Here is a 23222-nt window from a genome sequence, read left to right as displayed (position 1 = left end):
ACCTAACAAAATAAACCATGATTTCTTGGTATCACCTAATACCCAGGCAAAATCAATTGCCCTGAAGGTCAAAAATGTGTTTGGACAGTAATTTTGGTCTAATCAGGATCCATATGAAATCCACCCATCACATCTGGTTGTTGTGTCTTTTTAATCTTTCAATCTAGAGCAAGCCAACTCCCCTTCCTTTCCCCTCCCCCCTTCCCCATGTTACTGACTTATTGCAAAAACTGGGTCAGGGGTCCTGTAGAATATTCCACCTTCTGGATTTGTTTGTTTGCTCCCTTGTGGTATAATTTGACTTGTTTCACTGTACCCTGAATGTAAACCTTTCCCACCCCCTCTTTTTTTGTTAATCCTCACCTGAGGATATTTTTTTCCATTGATTTTTAGAGAGAGTGGAAGGGAAGAAAGGAAGAAGTGGGAGAGAAAGAGAGAAAGAAAAACATCGATGTGAGAGAGACACATTGGTTAGTTGCCTCCACCATGTGCCCCGACTAGGGCCGGGGATCAAACCTGCAACCCAGGTACATGCTCTTGACCTGGCATCAGACCTGTGACACTTTGGTGCATGGGCTGAGGCTCTAACCATGTCACCCGGGGCTCCTCCTGTTTTGAATGAAAGTCTGAGAGGCTAAACTCATTGGCTGTTAACATATACCATGTATTGCACACTAGAGAAAGCAGAATATGGCTCATAGTTGCAATAGTGAAGACCTGAGAATGCAGCTACTAATTAGCATGTACATGGGGGTTTGACATAAGGTTCATGTTAAGGGTGTCACATCTGCTGGAACTCACAAACTTTACTGTAGAGAATCAAAGGTCCCATATTAAGTCTATGGAAATACTCATTGTGGTAAATTCCAACAGAATGAATCCCCAGACTTGCTTCAAGTAACTGACATATCAACTTAAAAGAGACATTGGCAAGGTCGGAGGCCCCCAAGTTCCCTTCTGTTCCAAATCTTTGTGTGATGGCACTGGTGTCTCTGATGTGGTAAGTTTTGGTTTTCCTTCATTTTCTTTCTGAATGATCACTGAAGTAGAGAGGAATTCAGTAGACATGATCTGTGACCCCTTGAATGACCTGCATAGATAACAAACCAGAGCCAGCATGAAATGAAGTTAATGAAAGTTCATAATGGTTACTTTTTGACATTGATAAGATTTAGGAAATCTTTGGATACATAGACTAGGCATGGTTTTTATGTTTTTGCTCTAAACAAAAAGCAGCAGCATATATATTTTTGAACACAAACCTGACATTTATTAGTGTATTGAAATATTGGACTACTAGTGTTGGTATGAAGCAGTCTTTATACCGTCTAATTTACATTAAAAAATATACTAGTTGAATTCTGTAACTTTCAATTTTGTAAAATTTTCTGCAAAACAACAAGAGCTGTAACAGGGTTTGGCTATACTTTGTGTTTCAATGCCAGTTGCTTGGGACTAGGAAAGGAATGACTCTTGGCCAGAAGACTTGAGTCACCAAGCTGCCATGCCTGCTGACTGCTGCCTTGCCCTGCTATGTGCAGCTGAGGTGGTGCTGCCCACACCGGGCAGAGTGTGAGTTGCTGTTGAAGCGCAGAAGAGGCACCCCTTTGCTTCTCATCCCAGGATGCTCATCCAGGGCTCTCCGTGAGAAGATCTGGATGATTTCAGTAGAGCCTAATAAGCTCGTCACCCCTGATTCTACTTACCAGCCGGAGTTTCATTCCCAGATGAGATGTCTTCATCAGTGACTTCAGAAATCACATCTAGCTGTGGTTGGCTGTGCTGAAGCAGTGCACGAAGAGCAACTGGGCTTTTCTCTGCTGCCCTCAGCAGGCCATCTTTCCTTACTCCTCTGAGCATCTTGAAGAATTCTTTACATTCCTTCTCTCCATTTCTCCCCCAACATTACTTTGGTGCTGAAAGAAGGAAGGCATAGAAGTGTACGATAGGGGTTCCTGGAGATGGATTCCACTATGCTCAGCTGCTAGAGTGAGCATAAGGACCCCTGGTGCCATTCATTTGTATATTCATATAGCACACACTTACTGAAGGCCTTCTATATGCCCCCAGTGGGATTTGGCACATTGATGTATTGGGGCAGTTGGAAACAGAACTGATTCAGGCTCTTTCCGAGCAGCTGCTCCAGGAGGCCACTGTGGGGATGTGTCGTTGGGCAGGAGCTCAGAAGGCATTAGGGGACATGTGTCCAAAGGAGGCAGTAGGAAGTATAGGGGATCTGATCCCTGAGGGAGAGAATGTAGACTGAGAAGATGAGACTGAAGTTTGAATCTTGGTGTCATTAATCAAAGTGATTCTTAAAGCTTGACGTTGATTTTAAATGGAGAAATTGAGTAAATAAGATGTTATTTCCCAGTTTAGTATATTGGTTGCCTATAAGAATATTTTCCTACAAGGAATGGTCGTATGTACTTGTTTTAGAACACCTGGGACAGTGGAGGTGGTGGGTGGTCACTTCCTTTTCTTGTGGCCCAAGAATTTAGGTTTCCAGGAATTTGATCAATTTAGCCACTAAAGATTCACTACCCAGATCCCTCTGTCTTGATTTGCTTCAAAAACCAAAGAAGTTAGGAGAAAAAAAGCAAGGAGAATATATTAATCCCTAGAATTGAACAGAGCAAAAAACTCTATTGCTCTTATACCTAAAACATTTTTACCTCATGGGCTCATCCCTTACACTCTAGGTGGTTCTATGTGTGCATTCCATGCCTGAAATTAGCCTGTTTCTTATGTTCTAGCTCTAAACCTATCAGGTGTTTCCAGTGCCTTTAGAACCCCAGAGAACTTTTCTTTCCCTACTTCTATGATCCTTAACTTACTGTAACATATTATTAAGGGCTTTTGTCATATCAGGGCACTTCCTGAAGGAGAAGGGGTTTTCATCTGGCTTATCTCTGGGCTCCGAATTTTATAGCCTGGAGCTTCACAATTGCGGGGTGCTCACAACTGTTTTTCCTGAACTGAGGTGTCTAGTCTCCTTGGGAAGAGAGGATCTGTGCATAGATCGGCTGGGGAGCTTGCCTCTCCAGGGGCCTGTGGATTAGTAACATACTGGAATGCCCAAGAATGACCTCATAAAGCAAGGATTCTCCTTGTGGACCCTTCTGTGTGGTCCGTGGAATCTGGACGCTGAGGAAATCACTGAGCAGAGATTTTCTGTTGGGTGATAAAAGCGAGGAATAAAAATTGAAAATTTGGAAAATGTCTCAACACCGGTATCGCCGTGTCCACCGCTCAAAAGGCATTTCTGATACCCTGTTGGAAAATGCATCGAAGGTGTTCTTTGAAAGATTCAAGACATTTCAGTAAATATCCTCTATTCCTATTACTTGCTAAGAAATGTGCAACAGCAGTGGTGGCAGGGTGCCAGCGCTCTCAGCCTCTTCCCACAGGCACCCATCCACTTCTCATACTGAGGTGCACATCCTCGATGACTGGGCTTCTCTGATTGGTGAGGTTGGTGAAGGCTCAGCCAAACATGTTATTTCTTTGGCTTTTGTCTCATGACTGGCCAGTTAAGCCAGACATTCATGGCACTCTTACTTGACCTGTAGACTGAATGAGTAGTTTGACTTCTTTTTGTCTTTTTTTGTTAACTACTGTTAGATAATTTGAAGGCTGTGTTTTGTAACATATTTGTTTAATTATCAAAGTATATACACTCAATATTTTTACTGTTGTGAGAACATGTTCATTTGATACGTATAATGGGTAAAAGTTATACTCTTAGAGAAAAATTGCAAAGCAAAGATAAGTATAAACAGACAAGAAAAAGAATCACCTACAACCTCACCACTACTAACATTTTGGCATATTTCCTGCCAAGGCTTTTTCTGCCCATTTTGGTTACAGTTGAGGTAGTTTCAAGGAGAAAATTTTGTATCTTGTTTTGTTTTTGTGTTTAAAAATTTTTTTTTTAATTGAATGGAGGGAGGGGAAGAGAGAGGTGGGGAGAAAGAGAGAGAGAGAGAGAGAGAGAGAGAGAGACACATGGACTTGTTGGTTGATTCTTGTATATGCCCTGAATGGGGATCAAATCTGCAACCTTAGTGTATTGGGACAACGCTCTAAGCAGTTGAGCTACCCATTCAGGGCTTTTTTTGTATTTTGCTATCCAGTGGATCATAAACTTTTTTCTAAATCATGAAAAATGCATACACGTATTTTAGTAGCTGTATAGTATTCTATGAGATGGATATGCTATAATTTACTTAACCAGTCTTTTTTGTTAGACTTTTAAATTGTTTCTAAGTTCTCACTACTGTAAATAGTTCTGGGATAAACACACTTGACTCAAGTCACTGTTTGCATTTCAGATTGTATTATTTTGGAGTAGATTCCTTGGGTCAGAGGATACGAACCGTTCTGAGGCTTTTCAGAAAAGTGTCCATTTATATTCCCCCTGGCAGGTTGTGAGAATGCTCCATCACACTATACCCTTGCTAGTATTAAATATTATGTTTAAGTCTTTGCTAATTTTATAAGTAAAAAGAATAGCTTTACTTAATTTCCATCTCCCCGATTTGTAGTGCTGCTGAACATTTTGAGAAAGGTCATTGCCATTTGTATTTCTTTCATGAATTGACTGTGTTTGCCCACTTTTTTTCTTAGAGAGTTCAGTTTTTCATCATTGATTTATAAGCTCTTGTCAGGGTGATTATTTGATTATTCTCCATTTTCCTTACTAGACTGACAATATTTAGTTTTGTCCCAGTGCCCACTGTAATGCCTGGTATGTAGTAGTTACTTGATAAAAATTAGTAAAATTAGTAAATGAAGATGATGCTTTGTTTTGCTTGAGAAGGAGTGGTAACCATTCTGTTTCAGAGGTGTAGAGAGAGAGAACTGAGAAACTGAATGAGGAAAGACCCACGCAGTGATCATCATCATTCAGTCAGTATTTCATTGCAATTTTAAAGTATATATAACCTTAATTTCACAGAAGGGGGAAAGCAGACCCTAGTCCCTACAAAAAGGTATGCATTCTTTGGGGATCTAGCTCTGTTGTGAGATAATCATACCTCTTATTCAACTTTTTGACAGGAGGAAAGATACTCAATGTCAGGCATTTGTGAAGAGAGTTCTAATGAGTCGTCTGTTTAAGATAGTGATGATTAGCACCATCTCAGCGAATGCCTTTTTGTTGGTCTTGTGGACTGATTATAAAACAAAATACAAATTATTCAAACTTTCTGAGGTAAGCAGACAAAATGATCCATTTTTTTTCTGTTTCACCTGTTTTAATTCTGAAAATGTTATACAATTTTTAAGGCATTTTCAAGAAAATTTTCTGTAGAAAAATTTTAAGTGCTTTTAAAATATACTCTAAAATCTGGGAAGATGGTGGCAGCAGTGGCAGTGGTGATATGGTTTTTTAATTTCCCTGAATCCCATCTTAAAAAAAGATAGAGCAACCAAATAGCAAAAGCAAAAACCCATGGGCAGCATTTGCATCAAAACTAGTTAACAAGGTATCTTTACAGGGAGCCTCAACTGTGTAGTATTAGCCTCGTGGGAGAGGATGTAAGACTGAAGCAACTTGTCACATATGGTGAATCCTCAATGAGATTAGCAACTGAATTCTCAGAAACTCTGGAAGACAGAAGGCAGTGAAATGACATATTTAATCCTCACCCAAGGACACTTTTTCCATTGCTTTTCAGAGAGAGTGGAAGGGGGGGGAGAGAAAAACATCGATGTGAGAGAGACACATTGATTGGTTGCTTCCTGCATGCGCCCCGACCAGGGCTGGGGATTGAACCTGCAACCTAGGTACATGCCCTTGGCTGGAATCAAACCTGAGACCTTTCAGTCCACAGGCCGATGCTCTAACCACTGAGCCAAACTGGCTAGAGCTGAAATGACATATTTAAAGTACTGAAGGGAAAATATTGTCGATTAAGAATTTTATATCCAGCAAAACTATCCTTCAAAAATGAAGAAAACCATCAAGACATTCCTAGATAAACAAAAGCTGAGGGAGTTTGCTGCTAGTAGACTTGTTCTATAAGAAGTGCTAAAGATAGTTCTCTAGGCAGAAATGAAACTAGACAGTAACTTAAGCCGTCTGAGGAAATAAAGAACACTGATAAGAGTAATTACACAGGTAAATATAAAAGCCGGTATTACTGTATTTTTGGTTTGTAACTTTTTTCTACATGGTTTAAAATAAAAATGCATAAAACAATAGTTATAGATTGTTAGTGGGCATACAAGTATAAAGGTGTATTTTGTGACAACAATAGCAAAGGTGGGGATGGGGCTATATAGGAACAGTATTGTTACGTACTATTGAAGCTAAGGTTGTATAAATTTAAAATAGACTGTTATAAATTTAAGAGGTTAATTTTAATCCAAGAAAATAAAAATATACAGAAAAACAAATGAGAAAGGAATGAAGTGGTACACTACCAAAAAAAAAAAATTCAAAAGAAAGCCATAATGGAGGAATTGAGGGACAAAAAAGCCGTGACATATATAAAACAAACAGCAAAATATCAGAAATATTTTCTTACCAATAATTACCTTAAGTATAAATGGATTAAACTCTGCAATTAAGACAGAATGGATCAAAAAGTCCATATATATGCTGTTTACAAGAGATTCACTCAAGATCCAAAGATATAAATAGTTTGAAAGTGAATGAATGAAAAATATGTCATGCAAATAGAAACCAAAAGAGAGCTGGGCTGGCTACACTAACATTAGACAAAATAGACATTAAGGCAAAAACTCATACAAGAAGCAAAGAAGGACATTGTATGTTGAATAGAGTCAATTCATCAAGAAGATAGGAGTTTTTGTTAAGTACATATAGGGAAGTTTTCAGTATTTACCATATGTTAGGCCACAAAATAAGTCTCAATAAATTAAAAAATAGTAAAATCATACAAAGTATCTTTGACAACAATTGAATGAATTCACTAAAACTCAATAACAGCAGGAAAACTGGAAATTTTTTTCTAATATATGGAAATTAAACAACACACTCTTAACTAAAAAAAAAAAAAAATAGCCCTGGCTGGGTGGCTCAATTGGTTGGAATATTGTTCTGTACACCAAAAGGTTCCAGGTTCGATTCCCGGTAAGGGCACGTACCTAGGTTGCTGATCGATCCCCAGTTGGCAACTGATTGATGCTTCTCTCTCACAGCAATGTTTCTTTCTCCCTCTTTCTCTAAATTCAGTAAAAAACATATTCTCCAGTGAGGAAAAGAAAGAAAAAACACACTCTTAAGTAACCAATAAGTCAAAGAAGAAATTACAAGGGAGATTAGAAAATACTTTAAGACAAGTGAAAATGAAAACACTACACTATAAAACTTACAGGATGCAGCAGAAGCAGTGCTCTGAGAGAAATTTATACCTGTAAATGTCCGCATAGGAAGGAAGGAAGATCTCAAATGAATAACCTAACTTTACACCTTGAGAAACTAGAAAAAGAAGAGCAAACTAAACCCAAAGCTACCAAAAGGAAGGAAATAAAAAGATTAGAGGGAAACAAAATGAAGAATAGAGAAAATAAAAATTGTATTCTTTGAAAAGATCAGCAAAATTGATGAGCCTTCAGCTAGATTAACTAAGAAAAATAAGATTCAAATTTCTAAAAATAGAAATGAAAGTTGGGGTATTGCTACTGACCATATAGAAATAAAAAGGATCATAGGAGAAGACTATAAACAATTGTGTGCCAACAAATTAGGTAACCTAGGTGAAACAAACCAACTACCAAACTGACTCAGGAAGAAATAGAAAACAGACATATTGGAATAGACCTACAACAGATAAAAAGATTAAGTCACTAATCAAAAGCCTTACAAAAAGAAATGCCCAGGACCAGATTGCTTCACTAGTTAATTCTACTTTGCATTTAAAGAAGAATCAACACCAGCCCTTCTCAGACTCTTCCAAAATGTGGGAGAGGAGGGAATACTTCTAAGAACTTGTTCCATGAGGCTAGCATTACCCTGACACCAAAGACAGACAAAGACATCATAATAAAAAAAACTGCAAGTAACCCTTACAATATAAATGCAAAAATCCTCATCAAGATACTAACAACTGAATCCACCAGCATACTTAAAGGGGGATTATACACCATGACCAAGTGGGATTTATCCCAAAATGCGAGGTTCAATGTATAAAAATCAATGTAATGCACAAATAGAATGAAGGAAAAAATCCACATGATTACCTCAGTTGATGCTGAAAAAGACAACACCCTTTGATCAAAAGATACAAATAGGTTGAAAGTGAAAGAATGAAAAGATACTCCGTGCAAACAGCAACCAAAAAAGAGCTTGGTTGGCTTTACTAAACTAACAACCAAACAATTTAAACTAGAAAAAAAAAGAAATTCTTTAACCTGATAATGGATATTTATGAAAAAATGTGCAGCTAACATCACACTCCATGGTGACGGACTGAAGGTTTCCCCCCGAAAATCAGGAACAAGACAAAAATCCCTACTTTCCCCATTATTTAACATTGTACTGGAAGTTCTAACCAGAGCAGTTAGGCAAAGACAAGAAATAAAAGGTATCTGAATTGGAATAGAAGAGCTGAAATGGTCTTTGTTTGCAGACACTTGATCTTATATATAGAAAATTCTGAAGAATGTGCACATGCCTACACAACTATTAGAGCTATTAAACAAATTCAGCAAAGTGGCAGGATACAAGACCAATAGCAAAAAGTCAGTTGTATTTCTATATACTAACAGTGAACAATCTGAAAAGGAAATTAAGAAAGTTCTATTTACAAAGCATCGAAAATAATAAAATACTCAGGAATGAGTTTATCCAAGGAGATGAAAGGTGTGTATAATGAAAGTTATAAAATGTTGCTGAAGGAAATTAAGACCTAGATAAATGGGAGGACCCCCATATTCATGGATTAGAAGATTTAAGACTTAAAACTCTCCAAATTGAATTACACATTCAGTGCAATCCCTATCAAAATTTTAACAGCCTTTAAAAAAAATGAAATTGAAAAGCCAGTCCTTGAATTCATATGGATGTGCCAGGGGCCCTGAATGACCAATGCAAAATTTAAAATGAACAAAGTTGGAGAACTTGTACTTGCTAACTTTAAAACTTACTACAAAGATAAAGTAATCAAAACAGCGTGGTACAGGCATAAGGATAGACCTAGGCCCATGGAATACAATTGAGATTCAAGTCGTAAATCCAGCTATCTATGGCCAATTGATTCTTTTACAAGGGTACCAAGACCGTTCACTGGGAAGAATAGTCTCTTCATCAAATGGTGTTGGGACAACTTGATATCCCCATATGAAGGAGTAAAGTTGAAGCCCTGTCACACGCTATACAAAAATTGACTCAAAATCTATCAACATCCTAAATATAAAAGCTAGAATTCTTAAAACATAGGGGTAAATCTTCATTACCTTGGATCTGGCGATGGATTCTTAGACACCAAGAGCACAGGTAACAACAAAAAAAGATAATTTAGACTTCATCAAAATTAAAAACATTTGTGAATCTAAGGACACTATCAAGAGAGTGAAAAGATAACCCACAGAATGGGAACAAATACTTGCAAGTCATATGTTTGCTAAGGGATTAATACCCACAATATATAATGAACTTCTACAATTCAACAATCTAAAGAAGCCAATTCAAAAAATGGACAAAGGGCCCTGGCCGGTGTGGATCAGTGGTTTTAGAGCATCTGTCCATGCGATTCCCGGTCAAGGGCATGTACCAGGGTTGCAGGTTCCATCCCTGGCCTGGTCTGGACAAGTGCGGGAGGCAACCAATCGATGTATCTCCCTCACGTCAATCTCTCCCCCTCCCTCCCTCCCTTCCACACACTCTCAGAATCAATGGAAAAAATATCCTCCGGTGAGGATTAAAACAGAACAAAAAAGATACCATTTCATATTCATCAGACTGACAAAAATTAAGAAGTTCGTCAGTAGGAAGTGTTGGTAAGGACGTCAGACGGTAGGAACATTGCTGATGTTAGTACGATAGCTTCAGAAAACAATTGGACATCTAGTAAAGTTGAAGATACTCCTATCCTACAACCTAGTAATTCCACTTCTAGGTATATAACAGAGAGAAACTTTACATATGTGTACAATAAAATGTACAAGAATTGCTCAAACTTTTTGTACTATTCTACTATTTGCAATAGTGAAAAATTACAAACTAAATATCACTCAGTGGGAACTGGATAAATAAATGGTATTTTCATAAGTGGAATTGTTAATTAGCAGTGAATCAGTAAACTAGGGGTACACATGTCAGCATGGGTGAACCTCATAAACAATTTTAAATTAAAAAACCACAAGTTTCCAAAGAATACTTCAGTACAAGTATTCATGTAATGTATAAAATACAAAATGATACCATGTAGTTTTTGGGATACACATGTGGTAAAAGTATAAAATGCACGGCATGACACACTCCAGATTTACAATAGGATTACCTTTGTGGGACGGGAAGGGGATCTGAACAACCAAAGGCCCATAAGAGACTCTGTCTATAATGCTAACACTTTATTTCTTAAGCTGGGTGGTAGTATATGGTGGTTCATTATGTTATTCTTTATACCTTTTTGTGTATCTTAAATGTTACATAGTATTTTTTAAAAGTAAACAGTTGCAATGTGGAGACCACAAATACAAGTATGCAGGACAAGTAAAAACACTAGCTGCCTTAATGTTGTCCAAATGGGTAGTTGTGGCTAGAGTTACAGCATCTGACATGTATGTAAAAGGTGGTATATCTCAGAAATATTTCTACTTCCCTCCAGACACTCTAGCTCCCTTTCAATCCAACCCAGACTCATCTCAGTTAAAGGCATCTCGCAGTTTCTCTGAAACACTAGAGTCCTCCTTGCCTACTCTCTTCCCTGTGCATCCTTGAGTCCATCAGCAAGTCCCATCATCGCCACCTACAAAAGACATACAGAATCTGACCTCTTCTCGGCACTCCACACTGTCCCTCAGGCAGATCCAGCCGAACCTCACCTCTTGCCTGTATGACTGCTAGAAATAATCCTGATATCCACCGCCTTTTCCCTAATCTGCCTTCCAGCCGCCGTGTTTCTCGGCTCTCCCACAGTCTCTTTTCCACTGAGATCTCTTAAAAATGTATCAGATCATATCACTCCCTTGCTCAAAATCCTCCAAGGCTGAGATTAAAATTCAGAGCCCTCACCAGCCTACAAGGCCGTTCCTCCACAGTCTGCGTCTCCTGCGCTGCTCTCCCTTTCTGTTCTAGTCGTGCTGCGTTGCTGTTCCTTCAACAGCCCCTTCCTCGCCTTAGGGCTCTTGCGCTCCCCACTGGGAATCATTCTTCCAGTTTTTACTACGACTCCGTTCCTGGCTTCAGTGGGGCTCCACTCACCACCTTTCCTAAAATAGTTGCCACAGCTGCCCCTCCCCCACTTTGCCAGTCCCTCAGTCTCCCTTTGACTAGTTTCCTTCCTATCTGCTGTAATACTGTATATGGATTTGTTTAGGCATCTATTTCTGTCTTTCCTGCGAGACTGTAAGCTTCCTGGGGCTGGGCCCTTTCTGTCTTACTCATTTCCCCGTGCCTACATGGTGCTTGTTTGTCACATGACAGATGCTCAATCAAAGCTCCTTCAGTGAATGAATGCACTGATGATAAGGAACAACTTAGAGGACTCAACAAGTGCCCTTTGGGCCCTGGCCAGGTGGCTTGGTTGGTTGGAGCGCCGTCCTGTACACCAAAAGGTTTCGGGTTTGATTCCCGGTCAGGGCACATACCTAGGTTGTGGGTTCAGTCAGTGTTTCTCACACCTATGTTTCTCCCCCTTCCTGTCTCTCTCAAATCAATTTAACAAAATAAATAAGTACCTTTTGATAAAAACAAAGCCACTGGAGTTCTAGATGCATAAGGATCTGAGTAAGACTATTTCATAAAGTATAAATGGGGGGGGAAGGCAGAATATTTTTCAGAATCATATTAGGTAACTGATGTGTAATTATGTGCGATTAAACAGAGTAAATATACATAGATGAGCACTGCATCTGTATATAAAAGGTTGGGTATTCAGGTTGGCCAGACAACTCTTGGGATCTTGTCTTTGGGAAATCCTACATGCAGGTTGCTTGTCATGTTGAGTTGCCTTATACCGGGGCCTGTCTAGTTACTCAGCGTGTCGGTTAGTCAGTCATTCCCAAGTACCCTGGGTCTAACCTAGCCCCAGACTTCAGGCCATGGGCCAGGGAAGACACAGAAGAAGAAGGGAATCAGGCACACTGTGTGTGCACTGTGTGCCAGGGACTCTGCCTGGATTTATTTCTCATGTGGGTGACTTACGACCCCCACCCTCAGCCAGCACACACCTGATTGGGTGGCCCAAGCAGGGAGAGGGCCAGGATCATAGGTCTGACCCTCCAAACCTTGCCACTCCTGCAGGTCTCAGAGATCTTCTTTGTGGCCATGTATAGTGCCGAGTTCTATGTGAAGCTCTATGTGGACCCCATAAACTTCTGGAAGGATGGCTACAACCTGCTAGATGTGATGATTATTGTCAATGTCGTGATCCCCTATGCTCTCCGCAAGATCAAGGGCAAGCACTACCCCTACCTCAACATTGCTGATGGCATGCAGTCCCTGCGCATCCTCAAGCTTATCACCTATAGCCGTGGCATCCGGGTGAGTAATCTGCTGATGCGTGGTTCTGGGAGTGTAGGTGATGGGGCCCACCTGTCCACCAGCCACTGATGAAAAATAATTGTACTACTATCGTCCAGTTATTGAGTCCTACTGTATAGCAGGTTGATCTTTACTTGGATTACCTCATTTAATCTTAAAAATAATGATTAGAAAAGTATTATTAGTCCCATTTTACAGATGAAGAAATTGAGGCCCCAGATCACTCAGCAGGTAGATGCCAGAGCTGAGACTGGAAAGGTGTGTCTTGACTCTAGAGGCTATCTGAACTTTTCCTCTCTCCCATGCTGCAAAGTGTACCACCTTCTTATGGCACTCTTCAACCTCCACCTTCCTGGTAGCCTGGGCTACTCACTGCTTTCCCCAAATGCTAAAAATCTGCTGCTCCTTTTGGTGGGAATAGTCTCATTTCTTGGTTCAGGCAGTTCTGGAAGTGCTGCTCCTGCTGAGGAGTCATGGGCTGACTAGCCTTTCCTTGGCTCAGAAGGTTTCAGAACAAACCTCAGAGCTGACCTAAGCATACCCTTAGCATTCAGCCTGGACGCAGGATGTTTGCCCTGGCTTTGCACCCAGTGTCCACGCTTCTCCAGGAAGGGGCTGGTTTGGACCTATTTGACCAGTGAGGGTGTGCCAGCCTGTTTGGCTGAGAGATTGCTTCTAGCCTAGCCTGCATGTCTCCTAGGGCCTAGGCCTGACACTCAGGGACCCCCAGTCCTCGGTGGAGAAGATAAGGAGAATGTTAAAGGGCTCCTCCTGCCCTGGAGCCCCATGCATTCATTCCTTGCCCTCATGTAGTCACACACGTGGCTGTGTCACCTCCCCCTCCATGTGGTGAAGCTTTTGGAAAGAGGTGTCTGTACACACAACCCCCACTTCCTGATCTGTTTTTTATGCCCTGGCTTCTTCCCTCCATTCCGAAGTAACTAGTCTCTCGAAGGTTGCCAACAACCTCCATGTCACCAAGTCCACTGGCCATTTCCCTTGGCATCCTTGTTACCGCCTTCTCTTGGTTTTCCTCCCGCCACTTGGGCATGACTTATCCAGCACATGTTTCCTTTGCCTGGCTCATAAGTGTTTTCTCAGAGTATGTCCTGAGTTCTTTTCTCTACATATTCTTTTTGGGTGATCTTTTCCACTTTTCAGGAGTCTTCACCTGCCCACGCCTCTCTCTTTGACCTTCAGACCCAACTGTCTCCTGGACGCTTTGCATGCTCCTCAAACTCAACATGTCTAAGCTGGACGTCATCGCTCTCCTCACCCCCACTCTCAGACCCCCAAGCCCTGGTGCCTCCTCCTGCAACTGAAAGGCACTCCCCCAACCCTAGTCACCTTCCGAGTAATGCATTTGTTCACTCCTCTCCCCCAGAGCCCTGTTGCATGACCTTCTAAATAGTAATGACAGTTTTCATCCCCACAGTCATCACCTTTTCTCCATCACCATCCTCCTTTACCTGGATTCCTGCAGTGACTTCCCACACCACTGAGAATTTTGTAACAGAAATACCCCAGCAGCTGGGGGAATCTCTAAAGTGTACATCAAATCATGACACCCTTCCTTGGGAAACCCGAGCCTGGCTCCCCTTATTTGTAGGCTAGAGACAGACCAGTAATGTGATCTAGAAGTGAAGAGGGGAGTGTCTGAGGTGCTGGGCATTGGAGTCGATGTGTAGGTTCAAGAGTAAGGAGGGTGGTCAGGAGAGAAAACTGGGAGGTGACTGCCAGGTGATAGGCACCTCTGAGTGAGGGACTGATCAGACAGTGGGAAGCATAGCCTGGTTTTTCCAGATGGCAAGCACCAAGGGAGGAGGGCCTAAAGTGGTGCAAGGGCCCCTGGAGATTAGGAAGTCAGGGGACGAGGAGCCCTGGGGGGTGGGGGGTATTCCATAGAGATGCTGAAGATCCCAGGATAGCAGCAGGATCGGGCGGCGCCTGAGGGAGAGATTCCTAGACAGGAGGTGGAGTAGGAAGCTGGAAGGTTGGCCCTGCCCAGAGGCAGGGCTGTGGGGGTCAGGCAGAGGGTGGCCTCCTGAAGGAGGCCGTAGGGGATAGGCAGCCTCCCTTGAGAGGGCTGTGGAGGAGCGATGTGCTGAGGCAGGAGAGGATTCTCAGGTGAGGCCAGGGGAGGGATCACCATGCAATGACAGGTAGTACCAGAGGCCTGCAAAGTCACAGGAGGAAGGAGGTGATGGCAGTGGGCTGAGAGGAGGGTTGCACAGGGAGGAGGGAAGCAGAAAAGACTGGGGCAAGAGGTGCTTCCATCTTGGAGGCTGGGGGTGGGATGAGGGCAGTGACCCATATTGGCACTTTGAGAAGCTGAGGGCACTAGCTGCCTGCTCAGTGCATTGTCTTGGCCATGTTGTGATGGCCTGGTCAGAGGTGAAGCCTAAAGGTGCCTGGGGCTTAGGTCCTGGCAGGGACAGCCCATCCTTTGAGCCCAGGGATCCAGTGAAGGGAGCACAGCCCACCCCACTGGCCAAGGTTTGTCCTAGAGCTCAGCCTGGCTGTCTTGGAGACTGCGGGCTTCTGCCCAGCCTTGGTCCTTGTAGATACACACAGAAGCCTGTGGGCCTGCAGACACAATGTGCACACTGACATACAGCCCATGTTTGACCTTGGGTTTTCTGTTTTTAAACAGAGCCTTTAGCCAAAAGTTGTTCCCTGGGGACCACCAGGCCTCTGGCTGTGGCTCTTCTGTGGCCTTTGGGATGTCACTGGACATTCCAGGGTTCCAGAAGCGACTGTAGATTACGTGCCCGTGGTACACTGGCCTGGCCAGCTGGCCGGGGGAGCTGGCGGTGTCAAAGGTGGGACCTGTGCCTCTGTGCTATTTATATTCACTGAAGTCTAAGTGAGGCTTTAACAGGCCACAGCCTCAAGTGCCCAGAGCTGGCACTTTGGCACATTCTTAGCTTCTGTCCCCTGATTAATTAAAATGATACTCTACCTTCTACCTCATGAGGAAATAGTTTCTTGTTTTTCACGGAGAGCTCTGGGCACCCAAGGGCCATACTGCCCCTGATTATCTGCATTTCAGTCCGAAGAACAACCTTCAGAAGCTGGGCTGTTGGGGGAGCCCCCGCCTCGCCTTCCTCCCCGCCTCCTCCTTGGGGCTCATCACTTTCTGCACATCAGAGCAGCCCGGTCTGGGCACGTGCCCTTCCTGCAGGTCCTCTTCATACCCAGAATGCCCCAGGGCCAGGAGGGCAGCTGTGGCTTGAGCCAGAGCCCAGGAAGGCTGAAATGGGGGCTAGGCATTGTTTCCCTAAAGAATTTGGGAATTCAACAGGCTCTAGGCCTCAAAGCCCAGGGCTTCTTCAGGGAAGAAACTACAGGCCTTTGCAGATCTGGGCAACCACCCTTGGGACTGAATTATTGCATCTTCTGAACTGTAGACTAAAGACCTGCCTGGTTGTGCTTGAAGACGTGGTCAAGGCCTGTTGTCAGGGGTTATTCCCACCCAGGCTTCCAGTGACCATGACCTCTTCTCCATGGCCGTTCTTAAGGCTGCTCAGCTGTGACCTCAGGTAGTGCTGGGCCTGCAGCTGGCCTGGAGGAGGGACACCCAGCTGGGGTCAATCCCTCACCTTTCTGCAGCACCTCAATAGACTCACCTCTTCAGTCTTCACAGTTCTTGGGAAAGAAGATCTGTCTCTGTCTTGCCAGGAGGGAGGCGATTTTTCACATCTCAGCTCTTTTGGAATTAATCTCAAAATACTGATTTTCTTTCCCTGAGGGAAGAGGGAGGCATCCGGCATGCGTTCACCCCTGCAGGCAGCTGCCCAGCCAGCACACATGCAAAGCAGCCCTGGGGCTCTTGGGTTATCTCTGTGCTTCCCAAATTACCCCAGACTGTCCCAACTTCACTGTCCTGTGTTCCCAACTCTATCAGGTACCTCCTTCCCTAGCGTTAAGCCAATAAATGGTTTCCTGGTTTAGAAAAAGGGGCCTTAGTGGTTGAAGGTGGTGGCACGAGGTGAAGGGCTTGAGAGTTGGTCTTAGTTGTGACCCTGGCCTTCGATCCCTCATCTTGAAATGGGAAGAATGATACACCTGCCTGCCTTGAAATGGTGCCTGTGACAGTGGGTAGGTGAACATGTATTGAGCACCTACTGCATGCAAGACTCTGGATTACGAAGAACAAATGATGAGGAGCCATGCACTATGCTCCTCAGCAGTGGGCAATGTAGCGGGAGGTAAGACCGAGGTCACAAGACAGAGACCTGCCTATGAAATGGGCCCCAGAAAGAATAGGAAGCCACCTTTCCCTCAGCCCTCTTTATTCCCACTCCCTGAGTGGCTCCCCTATTCTTCCCGGGCCTAGAAGAGCCTTCAGGGCTGGCCCTCCCTGAGAAGCAGGAGCGGGACACCTCAGGATGACCATGAAGCCAGGCAGGGGTTCAAGTGGTTGATGGGGAGGCTACCCTAGACCCAAGACAGCAGACACCATCTGCCCATAGATGACAGAGGGCAGAGGTCAGGCATTGGTAAATGTCAGACTGGTCCAGTCCTCGATCTGGGCAGAGTTCCCCTCCCTCCCTCTCTCCATCCAGCCATTTATCGAGCATCTACCACATGTAGGCAGGGCACTGGGTGCTAGAGACGGCTGTGGTCTGGGCAGACTAGACCCCTGTCCTCTGAGCCCCACCCCGCCCGCAGCCTGCCTAGCCCGGCGCCTCTGCCTTGCAGACACTCATCAGCGCCACGGGGCAGACGGCCTACACCGTGCTGTCTGTGCTCTTCCTGTTCTTCGTCCTGATGTACATCTTTGCTGTCCTGGGCTTCTGCCTGTTTGGAGCTCCAGATAGGGGTGACCGGAAAAACTGGGGGAGCCTAGCTGTGGCCTTCTTTACCCTCTTCAGCTTGGTGACGGTACTGTGTCTGGGAACAGTGGTGGGGGAAAGGGCCTTGAGAAGGGGCTGCCAGCTGGTGTGTGTAGACGTGCTGGGCCTCCCACGGGGCCTTTACCATGTTTGAATACTTGGCTGGGCCGGGGAAGCTGAAGCAGAAGCCAGTGCCCTGGCCAGGGGTCCCTCTCTGTCTAACCTTGTGACTCCCTAGAGCATTCCCATTTGTGTCACAGGGTTGTAAAAATTTCAAAGAGTTCTCAAAAGATGATTCATTTGGATTAAGTTTAATTTAGAAGTGAAACCATGTCACACAGCCTTTCTGGAACAGACTATCATAAATCCGCCCAAGTCTAGAAGTCTAGACTCTGTTGGACTCTGGAAAGACTGGAGTCTCCAAAGAGGGCCTGGCAGAGAGGCGGTATCTTTTGGGGAAGGATGGGAAGCCTTTTGGAGCAGAGCCCCCAAGACACCTGGCCAAAAGTGCCCACACCCAGTGGTGCCCCATACCCCAGGCCTGGACTCAGTGAATTGTGGGGAGGGATTCAGAGGCTGATGTGGAGGAAGCGGCAACCTTCTTCTAGTGGGGTGAGGGCTCCCCTAAGGTAGGTGAGCAGGAAGCCTACCCTGCTGAGCCTTGGCACTTGGCATGCCCTCCCCTGCCTGAGCAGGTTGATGGCTGGACAGACCTGCAGCAGCAGCTGGACGACAAGAAGTTTGTTCTGAGCCGATCGTTCACCATCCTCTTCATCTTGCTCGCCTCTTTCATATTCCTCAGCATTTTCGTGGGTGTGATGATCATGCATACCGAGGTGAGGCTGTGTGTGTAAGGACTGGGAGGTCGGCATAGGTGTGACAGGCGGGGCTGTGGGCCATCTCCAGGGAGGAGCCTGAACTCTTTCCCTCCTAAAGTGGAGGGGAGGTGGCCAGGAGGGCAGGGTTGTGGGAAGTCTCTGCAGCTACGTTGGCAGCTTGAGTTGGAGGCTGGCCCTGTATGGAGAGGTTTCTCCTGCTAAGGGGTCTGAGCAGCAGTGCAAGACTAGAGAAGAAGAAAGGGTGGTTGTGCAGTGAGAACCTTCACCTTACCTCGTTCCCCCACTCCCCAGGACTCCATCAAAAAGTTTGAGCGGGAGCTAATGCTGGAGAGGCACATGATACTCATGAAAGAGAAGCAGGTGATCGTGAAGCGGCAGCAGGAGGAGGTCAGGAGGCTGATGCACGCACAGGTAGGTGATCTCCATAGGCAGGTGACAGATACATGGACAGTCACGGCTGAAGCAATGGCCAGGAAGAGGAGCCTTGGGGCCTTTGGAGTGGTAGATGGCCTCAGGCATCTGTGGCCTTAGGTAAGGCAGGTAACCACCTCCTATATTTTCCAGAGTCAAGCTTTATTTTCTCTGCGTTTGTATTTCTCTGGACCTGTGAGAGCGTGGAGTGCTATAATTACAATAGTATCTCCCTCCTTCATGGGGAATACTGCTCTGCTGGGCGCTTTGCCTGGGATGCTCTTGTTACCGAGGGTTCACTGGGTGCCAGGCAGGCATGGCCCTGTCCTCTGAGTGGGTGAGGCCACGGAGGTCATGATAGGTGTCACTAACCTCAGTTTTTCTAAATTTAACATGAATGAGTACAGCAGGCTGGGATTTTCTGACAGGCCTGATGCAGCTGTAAAGGGCTGGCCATCTTCTCTCTTCAGCCCAAGTGCTCTGAGCTCCCCATGCTGAGCCCTGGGTGCTCTGTCAGGTGCCAAGCCGTTCCCGCTTTCTCCCCCGTGTGCCCAGTGCATCCCTCCTCAGCCCCTGCGCTGAGGCAGAGACATCTGCCTTTCTTGACTGTGTTCAAGGTTTGCTCAGGGCAGGTGAGGCCATGCTGAGCCACACTCACCTCTCACCGGTTCCTTCCTGTGTTATCTGTCCTCACTCAGTGATGGTGGCTCACGAGGCTCCCTCCGGCAGGGAGATCAGGCTCAGAGGGGCCAGGGTGAGCCTGTGATTAGGCTCAGGACTCATCCTGGGGCCAGGATCAGCTTTCTGCCTGGGCCCCTTGTGGCGGGTCCCCAGGTCTGTACATCTTGAGTATCACATCCTCCTTGTCATTTATCTCTCTGTGCTTCCCTCTCTAGCAAAATGTTGACTACAAAAGTTTCAGTGAGCTGGTGGAGAACTTCAAGAAGACCTTGCAGCACACCGACCCCATGGTCTTGGATGATTTTGGCACTAGCCTACCCTTCATCGATGTCTACTTGTCCACTCTGGACAACCAGGACACTACGATTTACAAGTCAGTCCCAACCCCGCTGACCCTGGCCCAAGGAGACTAGGTCTTTCCTGGTCCCCCTGCTTCCTTGAGGGCAGGGCCATGCCAGGTGCCCTGAGAGAGCAAGGGGGGGGGGGAGGTGATAGCTGATGTACAGGGTGGGCAGAGCGAGGCCCTTCTTGGGGGTACAGGATTCCACATATGCACAGGGGCTGGACTGGGGTGTGGACAGGCCCACGGCTGGGGGGAACTCTGCTCCCCTGTCTACTCCCTAGCCTGCCCTGGCCTGTATTTAAATGCTGCCTCCTTGGATTCTCCAGCCCCTCCTCACTAACCCTTTCTCAGGGGGCAGAGGAAAGAACATGGCTGGTGAGTCAAGAGTGGGGCTCCTGGCCTGGTTCTGTCACGACCTTCCTCTGTGACTCTGGAAAGCCTCTCCAGAGGGGCTGCTGGGATTTCCTACCTGTCTCATGAGGGGCTGCTGGGCTGATTCTGTGGAAACGTGAGCTTGGCCTGGCTCAGTGTATGTTAGCTGGAGTTTTACTGGCCATTACTGCAGGAAGGGGACCTGGGCATGGGCACTAAGGAGCCACCATGGACTCTTCAACAAGGAGGGACATGATTAGTCTGGCTTTTTGACAGAAGTCTCCTGAAGGGCTTTGTGGACTAGAGGAACTAAAAGGAGGGCATCAGGGAACACTTGCTCTTGACCCAGAATGGACCAGGCAGTGTCTGGTCACCTCCACCTAGTCACCTCACTCAGAGCTCAGGAGCTGTCTCCAAGCTGACTCGTGGTGAAATAACTCACTCCAGGGCCCAGTCCGCCCTGACTGGGTTCTAAAGTCCTTGCTCTTTCCTGCCCCCACACCTGCTGGGTGTGGTGAATGCCAGGTGCAAGCGTGTGATGGCTGGCGCCCGGGTGGCACAGAGCCCACCCCTGTGCTCAGGCCCCCTCTCCTGCCCCACTTCAGGCTGCAAGAGCTGTACTACGAGATTGTGCATGTGCTGAGGCTGATGCTCGAAGACTTGCCCCAAGAGAAGCAGCCCCAGTCCTCAGAAGAGGTTGACGAGCAGTAGCATGGTGCGGGTACCCAGGCGCTGAGGGCCTCACAGGCTGTGACAGGCCCCCCATTAAACATGGGCTTTCTGCATTGGTCTCTTCAGGGTTGCTGTGATCATGACATTTCCCCACCTTTGGGAGTTGGGTCTGGACAGGTGCCCATGAAGCCTGATTCCCTGACACAGCCAGACCTTGGGAGTGGGAGAGGGAGGCTCAAGACTCGTCCTGGCCATGGTCACTTCCAGAGGCCACACTGGATCTCTCCTCAGCAGCAAGGACCCACCATGTTCCTGGGGAAGCCACCTGAGGACCCCAGACCAAGAAGTGCCCCAGCCTTAGCAGCCCCATGAGTGTCTGGCTCCTTTGAGCTGGTGTGGCCTACTTCCCTCGTGGAACCTCTGTTGGGTTCATCTACGGGGCCGTCCCCACACTGGCAGAGCTACATCTCTCCGTGGGCCCACTGCTCTAGGGACCCCTCTTTGGAGGTTGTCTCTACTTTCTCCTAGGCTCACAGTGGTCGTGGTGCCCCAAGGGGTGCAGCTGTGACTAGAGGACTCTGTTGTGTGGACATGGAGCTCAGGGTAGACGGGTCTGGCTGGCCATAATCAGGCACTTTGGGTTCCTTCCCCTTTTATTGTTGGTTAGGATTCTCCACTGAAAGGTGGGGTTTTCTGCAGCATTCCTAGCCAACTGACTGGGAGCTGCCAAGGGCCTGGTACCACCTGCTCCAGTCATGATGGAGCCGCCCAGGTAAGGCAGGGTGGCTGGTACCCCTTGTTCCCACTGGCCAGGCCAGAGGTCTGGCTGTTTCCTTCTGCTCCACTGCTGGGGAGTATTCTTGAGGCCTGTTACCTTGGTGGTGACGTCTCAGACAGAGGGGTGGGTTCTGGGTAGGGCGAGGGGAGAGACCAGCACCCATAGCTGAATGCAGAAAGACCCCCAGACCCACACTGGGGAGTCAGCTCAGCAGAAAACACCTGGGGTAGAGTTGAGAGTGCTGGACAAAAGGGTCCCATGGGTGGTACCATGGGCTCCAGGCCTGGGTGATGGCGCCCCTGACGCCACAGGACAAGGGCAGGTGGAGACCTATATTCGTGGTTTCATTTATACATTGACTACTAATTACTGAGCTGTGCTGGGTGCTGGGGGTTCTGTGAAGAGAAGCCCACAGTCTAGTCCTGGCCCCTCGTGGTGCCCACAGTTGTGTAGGGGAGATAGTAATTAAGTCAGACTGGATGAGAGACAGTTTCCCTGAGGACATGACAATACTTGTTTGAATGCAGAGACCGAGCATCTTCTAAGATACTTGTCATTTCCATTTGCAAATGTTCACATTCTCAGGACCTAATTGAGAATTGTGTGAACAATGCCAAGGATTATTCTAGAGTGAGACCTATGGCCATGCTGTGGGGGAGCCCTCTGACAGCAGGGATTGTTACCTACCTGCTTCCTGGGGTGCAGAGAACTTGGGGAGGTGGGCCTAAAGTACACAGGGTGTCTGTGCCCTTGGTGGCTGGGAGAAGCTCAGGGCCTTATGCATTCAATGCCTGACCAAGGCTGGGGCCTTCCAGAGCTGCTCTGGTGGGCGCAGCAGGGTCAGCAGGGCAGGTGGGCCTCAGGCAATGGCTCCATTCAGGGCGGGGGCAAAGCAGACATTGCCAAGTGCTCACACTGGCTCTGCCAACTTCGTTCGGGGGACTATGAAAACACATCTGCCTACTTTCACTGGGACCCCTGGGCATTACCCCAGGCATCTGGGAATGAGTGAGAGATTTAAAACTTGCTTCAGGGAGGCAAGTTAGAAAGCACCAAGGTTTTAGAGTTAGGAGACCTGGATTCCTTCATCCAGTGACCTTGGGAAAGGTCTACAGTCTTTGGAACCCTCAGCTGTTTCCTCTGAGAAATGGGCTAAAACTGACCAGCTGTCTGGATCAAATAAAATACACATGAGAGTGTGAAATCGATGTAGTCAACTTACAGTTTGTGCTTTCTGGCTGTTAGCTCTGCCTCTGCTTGGCAGCCAGATGCAGAGTGGGCTATGCCTGAAAGGCACTGGACCAAGTCACGGTGGCAGGAGGAAAGTAAGGAGTGGGAGTAGGGAGCAGAGGTCAGGAACCTGTGGGAGTAGGGTTGAATGAGTCTCCAGATGGAGCTGGTGCAGGATGGGCAAATGGCAAGGTGGGCCTGGGTGGGAAGGCCTGGGTCCCAGGCTAGCAGGGAAGCCATGAGCATGGGCCACTGGGCTGTGGCAAGCTGCTTTTAAGGGCAAAGGCAGAAGGCTGTCACAGAGCAGAGAACTGCGAGAATGTGACATGCAGAAGGCTGACCCAGCACTGCTGGCAAAGCAAGCCAATGGATATCTGGCGCA

General features: G+C 46.3%; 1 protein-coding gene across 4 annotated transcripts; it reads left to right on the top strand.

The window, feature by feature from the left end:
• Positions 1 to 875: 875 nt before the first annotated feature.
• CATSPER3 (cation channel sperm associated 3) lies at positions 876 to 22965 on the top strand. 4 transcript variants are annotated; one of them, XM_087816377.1, is made up of 9 exons: positions 893 to 1000; positions 1446 to 3323; positions 5062 to 5215; positions 12437 to 12676; positions 17381 to 17563; positions 18210 to 18350; positions 18645 to 18764; positions 19661 to 19818; positions 20766 to 22965. In XM_087816377.1, the coding sequence occupies exons 2-9, from the start codon at positions 3220 to 3222 to the stop codon at positions 20869 to 20871; spliced, it is 1206 nt and encodes a 401-aa protein (XP_087672503.1). In that variant the 5' UTR covers positions 893 to 1000; positions 1446 to 3219; the 3' UTR covers positions 20872 to 22965. The 4 variants fall into 4 exon arrangements, with proteins under 4 accessions (XP_087672504.1, XP_087672503.1, XP_016053021.2 ...); XM_087816378.1 differs by lacking the exon at positions 1446 to 3323 and having other exon boundaries at positions 876 to 1000; XM_016197535.2 differs by lacking the exon at positions 893 to 1000 and having other exon boundaries at positions 1015 to 3323.
• The last annotated feature ends 257 nt before the right edge of the window (positions 22966 to 23222 follow it).

This window comes from Miniopterus natalensis, chromosome 4 (assembly GCF_054644295.1).
Source record: "Miniopterus natalensis isolate mMinNat1 chromosome 4, mMinNat1.hap1, whole genome shotgun sequence".
NCBI lineage: Eukaryota > Metazoa > Chordata > Mammalia > Chiroptera > Miniopteridae > Miniopterus > Miniopterus natalensis.
This window is presented reverse-complemented; position numbering and strand designations above follow the sequence as displayed.

Excerpts from the sequence above, each read along its gene's own strand:
- CATSPER3 (XM_087816377.1), top strand. The coding sequence starts at position 3,220 with ATGTCTCAACACCGGTATCGCCGTGTCCACCGCTCAAAAGGCATTTCT. Across the intron at positions 3,324-5,061 it reads GAAAGATTCAAGACATTTCA|GAGGAAAGATACTCAATGTC; the intron begins GTAAATATCCTC and ends ACTTTTTGACAG. Across the intron at positions 18,351-18,644 it reads TGATGATCATGCATACCGAG|GACTCCATCAAAAAGTTTGA; the intron begins GTGAGGCTGTGT and ends CCCACTCCCCAG.